Source organism: Gymnoscopelus braueri (genome assembly GCF_963280865.1).
Source record: "Gymnoscopelus braueri genome assembly, chromosome: 20".
Classification (NCBI taxonomy): Eukaryota; Metazoa; Chordata; class Actinopteri; order Myctophiformes; family Myctophidae; genus Gymnoscopelus; species Gymnoscopelus braueri.
Genome location: NC_137622.1, coordinates 6,261,348 through 6,273,847, shown reverse-complemented (window position 1 = coordinate 6,273,847; position 12,500 = coordinate 6,261,348). Strand labels below are relative to the sequence as shown.

Here is a 12,500-nt window from a genome sequence, read left to right as displayed (position 1 = left end):
TGCAGACAAATACATATTAATTTGGGCCGGGGATTCTTCTTGACGTGAAAATGTTGAGGAAACAAGCCCAAATAGATTTTAGAAACAAGCCCAAAGTCGCTTATAATAAGCAGACCTGGCAACACTGAATAAAACACAGATCTGCTGTGCGTTTGCCGGATACCAGAGTGTAGAAAAGAGAGTAACGACACGCTTTTTAGCTCTGCCGAATACTACGCCAGAGAGACAACCAGTGTTGCCATGTCCACTTATTATAGGCGACTTTGGTCTTAAGGTTGCTTGTAAATTATTGGTAGTTGCGGGTTGCGTTTTTTTGGGCTTGTTTCTAAAGTGTAGTTGCTCATTTGGGCTTCCTTCAGATTGTTTTTAAATTATTTTAACCAGTGGTTCTCAAATATTTTCATGTCATGGGTTTTTCATTGACCATGGACCCCCAAAATGTATGTATTTGTCCCTAACCCCCATCTGAAAATGTTTTGTATCAGATTTGTGTTATTTAAACTACAGTACATAGGTTTAAAGTGCTCATAATGGCCCTAGTTGCTTCGTGTTTTCCTAGACCTGGTTGCTTGTTTCTTTCACAGAATCTGGCAACACTGACGACGAGAGTTCAGCATCTCGCGAGGCGAGGGTCGATACTACTTAAAAGATGCACTACAGCTGGGTGCCTCTCGCTTTTTCAAACTGTTCGGCGCGAAGTGTGGACTTAGTTTGTGTAACGTTACAGTAAAAGGTAGGTTCACATCACATACATTTATTATCGGTCGCTTTGTATGTTTATTCTCAATAGTTAGTGCGCGTTTCAGTGTTTAATACGTGTAGTAGTCTGTAGTGTCACGTATAAAAGTGTCATGTATAAAGAAGCCTAGCTAGCTAGGAGGCTAATGTTTATGTAGCCTCGGCTGTACTGCGTCGTACAACGGTCTCGCTTGCCAAAATGTTTTTGGTCACCGAACAGTGGTTCTCAACCTGTGGGTCTGGACACCCAGATGATAGTGAAGTGACTATTTAAGGTCTTTTTAATACAGAAATGAGTCCATTGCTGTATCAAAAGTAATCAACCAACAATAAAAACGGGCCAAACATTGGCCAAATTGTCAAATAATATAAGAAGAAAGAGGCAAAAATTGTGAAAATAGCCGATCTACAAGCTCACAATGCCATGCGTAGATCGGCTATTGCCTATTTGCCACACTATTTCTGTGGAACCCTCAAACAGAATGTCATGCCTCAACTCCTACAATTCCAGACCAAGTGCTTATCACAGTAGGGGGTCCCCGGTTCACATGTGATTATTTTGGGGCATCACTCACTGCCTGAAAAGGTTGAGAACCACTGACCTACAAGTACTCAACCCCAGTTGAGTGGTCTTCAAGTTCTGCTCCTTATGCTCGCTCAAAGTGAAAGTAAAAAAAATCTCTATAATTATAGCATTATATAAATAAAATAAGCGGGTTGCTATCAGTTTTCAGCTGATGCAGTCATGCATGCCCTCCCACCTCCTTATGCTTTGCAGCTTAATTGTGATTCACTGATTGATGGCCCCCGCCCCCCATCCATAAATTGATCTTTACTTTCTGTGCAGATTACACAAATGAGATGTTTTCATTTAATTTGTGAGCTCGATAGCATTGCTCTGTTCCCTTTAATATATCCTACATCTAGGCAGAATTGCCATCTTAATAAAGGCCAGCCATATATTTGACAAATGGGCCTATTGCAATATATTTCAAGAATCTGAAAGCATTGAATATCAAGCAGTTGTTACCGATACTGAAGCTAGAATTATTATTCAAAGCTACTGCTAGATTATTGTCAATAGTTTACTGTATTATTCACGGTGTTCTTTGACGTTTTCTATGATTACTTATGTTCAGGACAATTATTTTTTTCCATTATATTTTAATTTGAGCACCTGCGGTCTCTGCCCTGGTCAAAGTATAGATACGCCTGGTTAAATATTACTCAACTACAACTGAAAGTTGCATGGTCAAACATTTATTTGAGTACTCGAGTACTTAATTTTCAAAATGCATCAGTATTTAAAAGTGCATGATTTTAAAAAAAATCTTTCAAAATGACAAATTACAAAGTACATTTTACTTATCCATGCATTGCTGTATTGAAATCTTGACATTTCAAGAAGTATCCAGAAATATAAATACTCAGGTAAAGTGCAGATATGCTTAAGTATAGTACCACTAAATGTACTTTGTCACTTTCCACCACTGCAGATGAGTGGGTCAACAGCAGATGAGGTCCAGCGGCTGAGAAGCCAGCTGAAAGCTAAAGATGAGCAGCTGCAGACAGCCGGCCAGTTTGGCCTGAACCTCATCGAGAACCAGACGGCACTAGAGACTCGACAGGAGGAACAGAGGGTAGAGATGACCAATGCTATGGAGGTATGATGAGTCACTCACTGACCAATAAACTACTGAATGCTGGCAAACTTGTCTCTACGTAATGCCTAATGTAGAAGACAACCAGAGCACAAATGACCTGTTTTTAGATTGGCTACTTTCACTAGTTTTAAAATTAGGCTTAAGTGGGTAATTCATAATGTATTTTGTATGTGTTTTGTGTTATTTGAAGAGATCAAATTTCACTTTTGGATCTCGTGCTGAATATATTTGTGAAACCCCTGCTCTACCTCTATTTCTCTTGAATTACAGATATTGTAATCTTGTGTCTTTCAGGCTTTGGAGCAGGAAAAATATTCTCTGAAGCGGGAGGTGGATTTGAAAATCCAGGTGCTGGACTCCCTGCGTTCAGACTATGACTTTCTGAAAAGCCAACAGAGACAACAGCTGCAGCAACAAGAAGAACAACTGGAGAGGAACCATAGCACTGTGCTGGCTGAACTCAAGGAAAAGGTACTAGTCGGGGCAACAGTTAATCAAACTAATCGATTTAGTTGATTATAAAAAACAATAATCGATAATTTGATAAAATCTATCCCTATTTTGGTGATGTCTGTCTGTTCATTCAGATTGAGAAGTTGTGGTCACTTAATTGAATGTGTCTGTCTGCTCATTCAGGTGGAGATGATGCGGTCAGACTTGGAGGAATCGCAGCTAAATGTGAAACAGCTCAGACATAAGCTGGAAGTCCAGACTGCGACTCTGAGCAACAAGATGGAGGAACTACGAGCTTTGAACGAACACGCCCAGGACACCATGTCGTCTGAGGTGCTGGAACTGCAGACTAAGAGCATGGAGCTGGAGGAAGCTAAGGTAAGGAACACTAGAGTTTAGGATATTTTAGGATTATTTGCATTTAACCACTTAAGACCTACATACTTTGTTGACTAGGGTCTGTCATGGGTCTGTACTTGGTCCATTCCCTTTTCCATGTACACCAAATGTGTTCACTGAAAATAGGCAATGATGAACAATATTTGCACTTGTATCATGCCTGATGGGAAAGCACTTTTTGCGACCTTGGTTTCGATTCAAATATTCAATGGAACATTTCTTTGGTCAACATATACTATAATAAATTAATATTTTAATATGTGGACATCCTACCACGTTTGCATTTCCAAAAGTAATTTAATTGTTGCTTGTCTTCGTCCCTAGATGGAGCTGGAGCAATCATTACAGGAAGCTCAGTACAGAGAGCAGCAGATGCTACTGACCAATAGTAATCTGCAGCGTCAACTCCAGCGAATTACAGACGACAAAGAGGAGAGGGAGAAAGAGGCAGTTTCCTGGTTCAATGCACTAGAGGTAAACATAATGTTGTTTACCATCACGGAATTTCATGACAGTTGCCACAAATGTGCTGTTGGACTCAAGTAGGGCTGACCTTCAAAGCTTTTTTATGGACGTCAAAGCATCTGGAGTAAAAAACCCACACTAACGTGCCATATAGATTTTTCAGCAGAATGCACCGTGGGAAGTGGTCAAATGTCACATTTTCATATGTCCTCACAATACAACAATATGGTAATACATAAATGTGCTACACAAACCATAATGGGTCAGTTCTGTTCTCCTTGCAGATAATTTAATATTTAACTTTGAGTAAGTTTAGTTGTCTAGGAATGGAACGTTTGGACCATAAAGTGTGTGCCAAATAAGGGACTTTAGCAAGAATATTTACTATTTCACATTTGGAGGAAACCCAAGAACCAAGTGTAAATGGCATGTAAGGCCAGGGCAAACTTGGTTTCTATGATTGGAAAAGTGTCGAGTCATCCCTGTCTTCCATTCTTGTAGAAATCCCGTGAAGCCAACCAGGACCTACAGATTCAGCTGGAACAGCTTCTACAACAGGCCCAAGACCCCAACAGCAAGGGAAACTCCCTCTTCGCTGAGGTAAAATAAAATATATCTGTCTATTTGCCAGGGAAAGGGAGGTATCCATGTCTCTGCTTTTTATACCCCGCCTCTAGTCATAATTTTTTGTTGTAGTGTTTAGTTTTAGTCGTATGACAAAGAAGTATATCCTTTGGATTTAAGTTAAGAGTGTCTCCCCATTTTACCTGTTTTCGTTCCAACTTCTATTGAGACAAATTTGTGATTTAAGCAGAAAATTAGAATTTCACAGGGTCCCAAAAGGCCACATAGAAAACCATTTACATTAAGTAACAGGTTGATATGTAACAGGATCTTACAAAATAAATATTTGAATGAAGCTTGTGTCACTTTGTGAAGAAGTTGCATCAAGTCCAGCTAAATTATTCTGTAAAACATGAATACAATCATTCAGTCTTCTAATGAAGTGTAGCTTCAAAAGCAATGAAGCATATTAATGAAGCATGTTAATGCAAATTTTGTTTTTTAAGCTGGTGACCAATATTTTGAAAAATTGCTTGAAAATATATATTTATTTCATCATAGTTGGAGGACAGGCGTGCTGAAATGGAGAGAAAACTAATTAGCATGAAGGTCCAGCACCAGTCTCTACTTAAACAACATGCCTTCAGCAAGCAACAGCTTCACCGCATGAAGGTAACGCGCGCGAGCGCACACACACACATTCTCGCATACGTACTGATGAACATAGGACACAATCACATATTACACACAGAAACTAATACCATAATATCACCCTGATAAATCTGAGAGTGTACAAATGGACCCTTAGATGCCCATTTGGTTCCATTTGTACACTCTTACAGACCTGTAAGGTTCCATATTGAATCCCGTCAAGGAATCATTGTGTTCCCTGGACCCCCCTTTGAGAATTACTGCCATACATCAGCATAGGGCTGGGTATCGTTCAAAAATGATCAATACCGGTTCCTGAAAGATATGTTTTCCAATACCAAGTTTGTATATTCTGTTTGAACAAAAAGAAAATAATGAGTATGTATCATGTATGTTCGGTCCATCATATGAGTGTATGTATCATGTATGTTAGGTCCATCATATGAGTGTATGTATCATGTATGTTGGGTCCATCATATGAGTATGTATGTATGTATGTATAGTGTGTTGGGTCCATCATATGAGTGTATGTATCGTGTGTTAGGTCCAGGTGGCCACTCTGATGCAGCTACAAGGCTCCCGGGCTGATCCGGCCCAGCTGGAGAGGCTCCAGTACATGTTGTCCGACAAAAACTCAGAGATCCAGAGCCTCATGAGCAAACTCCAGAAACTGGAGAAAGTGGAGGTAAAATAATGAATCTTTACAAATGTCTTCCACTTACAGTACTTGAGGAGACTGAGGGAAGGGAACGTCAGAGTTAGGGCTGTGAATCCTCTGCTCTCTCACGATTCCGATTCTTGGGGTTACAATTCGATCGTACAGTCATATAGTTAGCCTAGTCATTTGACACCACACGGTCAGCCAGCACCCACTCCACATACCAGAGAGCAACAAGCCAGTCAATTGGGCCTTTTGACAAAAATAAATTAAAAGAAAAGAAAACGCCCAAAAATCAAGGTGGCACTACGAAGAGTAGGGCAGGAAAATGCAGCTTGCAAGAACACAATGAAAATGAGGGACAAGAAATTGATGAAAACATGTTCAAAAGACCAAATTAAAGCATTTGGCAGACTAAGCACAAACGGGATGATATGGATCAATTAAACAATTAAGAAAGCCTTGATTTATTGTTTATTTGGATCCCCATTAGCTACTACTATGTAGCAACTACTCTTCCTGGGGTCCACACAGAAAAAAATTACATACATTTTACATGACAGTATAAGAAAACCGTTAAGAACTTAAAATACAACCAAATGTTTAAAAATATATATATATCTCGATAATATGGTGTAGTAAATGTAGTTAATGATACCTCAACAACCATAGTTAGAATTTCAGGTTAACAAATACAGATATACGCAGTCTGCACTGACCAAGAAACACTATACAGCGTGCAGTATGTGTTTATACAATCGAAAGCAGATTCATTCCATGAGATATTTATTTTTAAAATGTACTTGTTGCCTGTGTGACCAAATGGATGCTATTAATACTTTTGGAGTAAACCAATGTGTGACTATGCCACTCTCTTTAAGGGGAGAGACCCTGAACTCAATTAGTTTACTGTTGTAACCAAAAATCCCCCCACAAGTTCGACAATAGAGAGACGGACCGAGGCTTTTGTGTGAACAATCAACAACCAATAAAAGAGCATATCAAATGACAATGTGTCTGTACCTCCATTAACTGACCAGGGGGGACAATAATGACACTGCAGGAGAAATAACACTGCAAGCTGTTAAGAGACTAGGATAATTCACCAGGTCACACCGGAGTAGCAACACGTGCCTGTGTTTTTATGTTGGCTGGAAACACGACACGCTCGAAGCAAGTAGCTGCATACCAATTAAGTGGAAATGGAGCAGAGTAAAGTTCAATAATGATGGACATAATACAGAGGGCAGCATCCATAGGGCTACATGTGCTACAGTAAATGTCAATGGAGTTGACCACAATAACAAATCGCGGCCACATCCGGCAAAACCAGGCAGGCTGCTCTATTGCATGCCTGATGTTTCACATCTCATAATCTTTTTTTAAAAGTGCCCATATCCATGGACACGTGTTCCACATTCCTGAGGACATACTAAAGAAAGAGAGCCTCCACTTTTATGCTTGGGCGATGGGACCAATCCATTCCTGGCCCTATGTTTTGGAAAGCTGTTGCAAGAGAATCATTATTGGAAGTTACATACTTTGCGTGTTTGTTTTGCAGATGGTGTTAAAGTCGCAGCCAGTGTGTCCTGCTCTAGCAGACAGTGGAAACGGTCAAGATGAAACGTACTACACTGATCTGCTCCTAATGAAGCTAAACAACTCGACGTGAGATGACTATTTATGTATTTGGTCTGTCAGTTGCTCAGTTTGTCTACTAGTTGGTTAGTTAGTAATGTAGTTATTGTGTAATAATTAATTTAAAATAAGGAGTGTTAAGGACTGTGTGGCCTGAATGTTTTAAAGTGTAACTTAACTAACACAGGGCCATCTTAATGAGTTTGATGCCCTGTAAAGAATTATAAAGGTAAAAAACATGCCTTCGCACATGGATGTAAGCATAGTTTTATGTCTGACAGATGTACATGGTTCAGTGTGAGAACGTACACTTTTTTGAACATGTTCCTTAACTGCCTTAGGATGTTAATGTGTGTCTATATCTCCAGTAAGGATGCAGAACGTATGGGGGATGAACTGTCTCGTCAGAGAATGAAGGCTCTGTCGGAGAGCCAGAGAGCTCTGGAGCTGGAGAGGAAACTCTTCACAGCTGAAAGACTGCATAAACAGGTCAAAAGCTCTTGTGCCACTTGGTTTCATTAAGTCTATGTATATTAGTATATAACACTTCAATATACTGTATGTAAAGAACATTTAACTTTAATCATACAATTGTGAACAAGCACATGTAAATATAAAATACGCCGTGAAGTCTAAACTGCACTTCAGTTTATTTAATCACTTAATTTAACCATGTCGGGTTTTTGTAATTCATGTAGTAACCTTTGCGGCATTCCTTCATTCATTACAGGCTCAGAGTGACAAGCTCAAACTGCAGCTGCGAGTTGAGGAACTCAAACACAAGTATGAGCCCAATGGTATGTACTGTACTTACATCCAAACATTACTTTCTTTCAAATCGTCACGGCCAGGGGAAAACCTTGTATGTCCAAAACTGTTACGTTTGAGGAAATGGAAGAATAACCTGTGTTCCAGTGGATCCAATGTATTGTTTAGTTACAAGCTCTTTAGTCTTAAAAAACACTTTCCATTGGTTCAATATTTATAAAACTCATACTTTCAGCTAAAAAAGCAGATCTACAAGCTCATGACTTGTTGTGAGCTTGTAGATTGGCTTTTCCCGCTACTTTTGCACAACTCTCTTATGTATGTATGGCATTAATTTACTAGAAAACAAAAAAAACATCAAAGTTGGAGCCACAAGGTTTCTGTCTGCCAGCGACAAAATGAACCAGCAATAGGACCTCAACTAACAACTTACTTTTGCAGAGGTGAACAAGCACGCCATCCAGAGGAGAAGGAAGGAAAAGCTTCCTGTCGACATCATCCCTCCTTCTTCTGCCGTTATGGAGGTGGAATTTTTCACCTCATCTGTATACGATATTTATTATATTTGATTAGTATCCATTATGCTGCTGCTCTTTTCTGTTGCTATTTTAACCTCATGTAAATATCTGCTACTATATAAGGTGGAAGCTGTTGCTGCTTGTGAGATGGAGACCAAGAGACCAGTTGAAACCATCCCCAGAGCCCAGCTCCTCACTGACACTGATGTCCTCAAACAAGGTCTCTACATGTTATGACTCTTTTCCACTACAAGAACTAAGTGATCTGTGTCATGCTGTAACATATTTCACTGGTTCTGGATTTGACCTAATTTGGGCCCTGCTCAGGAGGTGGTACTAAACCTGAGTTGACTCATGTTTTGTATTTAGTGGTTTGGATGATTGAAGTCTATCAGTAACGAGGAAGAAACAAAGACACGTTGACAATTTTACATCTTGATAATTTTACATAGTCTACTAAACACATTTATGAACGTTTTGTTAAATGTTTTAGTTCCAGACTCGGACCAACCGCCAGCCAAGTGTGTGAGAATCTCTGAAGAGCCTCCTGTCACAATTGCCAACGTCCCTAGGTCAGTACACAAGCGTCAGTTTCTGGTGTCTCATTGGCTATTATGAAAAGTACAAAATATTTTGTGTAAAAATATATATATCAGATCTGTGTTCTTGGTTTACTCTATGTGCATGGACATAGTGAGGAATTCCACACCTGAAGTTCCACATGGGGATGTCTTTTTGTCCCATGCACATCCTTTACTTGCCCTGTGTGAGGGGCAAATGTATAATATGATATTTTCTTGTCTTTACCCAAGCTCTCCTCAGACTGACAGTAAAGTTACAAAGGAAAAAGGGGAGACGGAGACACAAGAAAGAACTAACTTCCAGGAGAATACCGCCTGGGCAGATGAGAGGAGGAGGAGGCAGCACAAAGTGGAGGTTATCCATGTCGGCTCTGAGGAAACCATGGAAAACCAGTGTGCTCAGCAGTAGTGTCTTTAGCGTTTTATTGTTTTTAAATATGTATAGCCCTGCTGTTTAAATAAAGGCTTTTTAAAGTAAGTCTTTGCTCGTTGGAGTGTGCTTGAAGTTTTTCCTGTTGATGGGACTCTATGATTTTGTTTTGACTTTATGAGCACCTCTTCACCGCCTGGACTAAGAGTCTTCACCTTTTGAACTCTTAAGAGCACTCTGCTCGCCTTTTGTTCTTTGGTACTGTATGTCCTTTAGACCAAAACCATTATAGATGCCTGTTAATATCTTCCATTGGTTTGATATTTATAAAACCCAGACAATTTAAAAAGCCTTCCTTTTTAAATTGATTCACTGTGTTTTGCCGTTTGGCTCAGCACCAATGTAGGTAGGGGGTTGTGCATGAAATTGATCACACATAGTTTTGACAGATTCACATTTGCTGGAACGGGGTCCTGAAGCTATCCTGATGTTCAAAGTCTCATCTATTCTGAATCTAGATTTGGAAATCTCTGCAAACTTCTGGAAACCAGGTTTACAGAAGGTGTCATACCCATTCCTGTTCAGATTCAGTGTTCCATAGTTTATTGACTGCAGCAGATTTGAAAGGGAAATAAATGATCCCTCCTGTTCAAATCTGCTGCTGGGCTAAATGAGCTGGAACAGGAAACGGGTATGCCGCCTTCTGGAAACCTGTGACTACGTTATGTGCAGAGCCTGTAGCCACAGATGCATTCCTGTGCTGTGTTTATGTAATTAGTTCCCCAGGTCACGGGGAGTAGATGAGAACTGACTGTAGTTGGATTTTTTTTTTACTTTGTCCTTGCTTGTTGGGAGTGTGCTTGGACTTGGAGTCGTTCATCACAGATCCCTTTTTTTCCCCATTCCCGTTTTTTTTATTTCCCCAACAAATAAAAAAGGTTCTCTGTTTCATCTTGTGTACAGGTATAAGCGTAAAGTTTTTTTTTGTTCCAGTGTGTGCCAATGCACCAGTTAGGACCAGGGGGGTAATCAGGGTAATCTCAAGAATTTGTTTTCTTATTTTTTGCCGATGGGTTCCCAGATTGGACCTAGGGTGACTTGGCATCCACCCTGAAGCTCTCATTAATGTAGTTGAACCACTTGAGGCTATTTCCCAATGATCTCTCTCTCTCTAACAAGGTAGCGCAGGGGCAATTAGGTCTGCTTTTCTAGGCATGTTGGAGAGGCTCAAACCAAAGTCTGCGGTCTATACTGTCTATACCGTGGTCTATTGCATAAAAATACATGACAACCAAGGGGTTCCATGCTCAAGGTCAGTGGTGGAAGACTTAGACAGCAATTCCATATTGTAGAAATACTCTGTTCCAAGTAAAACTCCTGTTAGTCTCTAACTAAGAGCAGAGTGGCGCAGGCGGAAGCGTGCTGGGCCCATAACCCAGAGGTAGATTAATCGAAATCATCCTCTGCTATCTGTGTTGTCCTACAACCGTTTACTCATTTTAACACTTCCTCATCACAACATCAACCTGCTGACTTGGCAATGTGCCGATTTCATGAAGCCCGACGGCTGGCAAATTCCACCTAATGTAGTTTCTGAAAAGAACCATGCTTACTTAGCTATAATGTGATCCACAATCTGTCACTTTAAATCCATGTAATTTCTGCTGTGAGCGTAGTCCGTTAAAGAGAACTCCTTTGTCAAATAGACACAATGATTGAGGGACACAAAAATACTATTTTTGGGGTAGCGTGGCTGAGTGGTTTAATGCGCTGGATTTAGGCTTCAGTCTCTCTGAAGGTGGGGTTCATATCCCACCATTGCCATCAACAGTTTCTTTAAATTAATTTCTAAATATTCAACCTAGGTGCATATTTTATGCCTGTGATTTTGTATGCTACAAAGCCCCAATGGCCTATGGATTGTAAGCTTGTCATAAGCTCGCAAAATAAAAATAAAATAAATAAATACAAATTCTCTGGACAGTGTTCTTGCAATGAATCTTATGGAGCGCCAAGCTCAGGGTTTCCTTGACTGAAATGCAATCCTTCTGTGCTTGAGTTACTGTATGAATTGTGAATAAAAGCCTTCAATTCCCTTATGGCAGTACTGAGAGCAGAGTGGTGCAGCGGAAGCGTGCTGGGCCCATAACCCAGAGGTCGATGGATCGAAACCATCTTCTGCTATTTGTATTGTCCTATTTCCTGATTTTAACACTTCCTTATCGCAACAGCAACCTGCTGTCTTGGCATCTTACCGCTTTCATGATGCGGCCCGACTGCTGGTGAATTCCACCTATAGGAGTTTCTGCTTACTTAGCTATAATGTGGTCCACAATCTGTCACTTTAAATCCATGTCATTTCTGCTGTGAGTAGTCTGTTTTAAAAAACGGTCCTTTGTGAAATAGATCAAAGGACACAATGGCATTTGTGTGGTAGTGCTGAGTGGTCTAAGGCAGTGGTTCCCAAACTGAGAGTCGGGGGGGTCCCCAAATTATTTTGGGGGGTCCCCAGATGATTAGCGTAATGTGCAATGTAGTTTTCTCTTTCAACAGTAAACAAACCAACATATACAGTATAAGTGTATGCAGGGTATTTGCACATTTGTTAAGGGACAATTTAAGGACTATTAAGACCTTTTTAAAACGAAATTGGCCAAATCGTCGAATATTATGTAAGAAGGAGGCAAACATTGAAAAAGGCTGATCTACAAGCTCGTTGTGAGCTTGTAGTTTGGCTATTTTCACAACATTTATCTGTGGAACAGAGTCAAACTAAATGGAATGCCTCAACTCCTACAATTCCAAGTGCTTGTCAGGGTGGAGGGTCCCCAGTTCAAATATGATTATTTTGGGGGTTCGAGGCCTGAAAAGTTTGAGAACCCTTAGTCTAAGGCACTGGATGTAGACCAGAACCCATATCTCTATGGAGGTGTGGGTTCAATTCCCACCACTGCACTAGTCCTGTTAATAAGAGAGATAAAAGAGGAAAACAAGAAAAAGAAGCAGAATGGAATTGAAGAATCATGACATCAC

At 40.2% G+C, this 12,500-nt stretch overlaps 1 protein-coding gene across 1 annotated transcript; it reads left to right on the top strand.

Moving 5' to 3' along the window:
* Positions 1 to 655: 655 nt before the first annotated feature.
* spdl1 (spindle apparatus coiled-coil protein 1) lies at positions 656 to 10,370 on the top strand. The gene is made up of 15 exons (XM_080415749.1): positions 656 to 733; positions 2,235 to 2,402; positions 2,697 to 2,873; positions 3,039 to 3,233; positions 3,579 to 3,728; positions 4,221 to 4,319; positions 4,845 to 4,955; positions 5,479 to 5,619; positions 7,154 to 7,260; positions 7,599 to 7,719; positions 7,961 to 8,027; positions 8,440 to 8,522; positions 8,640 to 8,736; positions 9,010 to 9,088; positions 9,329 to 10,370. Exons 2-15 carry the CDS (start codon positions 2,235 to 2,237, stop codon positions 9,504 to 9,506), a joined length of 1,773 nt encoding a protein of 590 aa, XP_080271875.1. The 5' UTR covers positions 656 to 733; the 3' UTR covers positions 9,507 to 10,370.
* Positions 10,371 to 12,500: the final 2,130 nt, after the last annotated feature.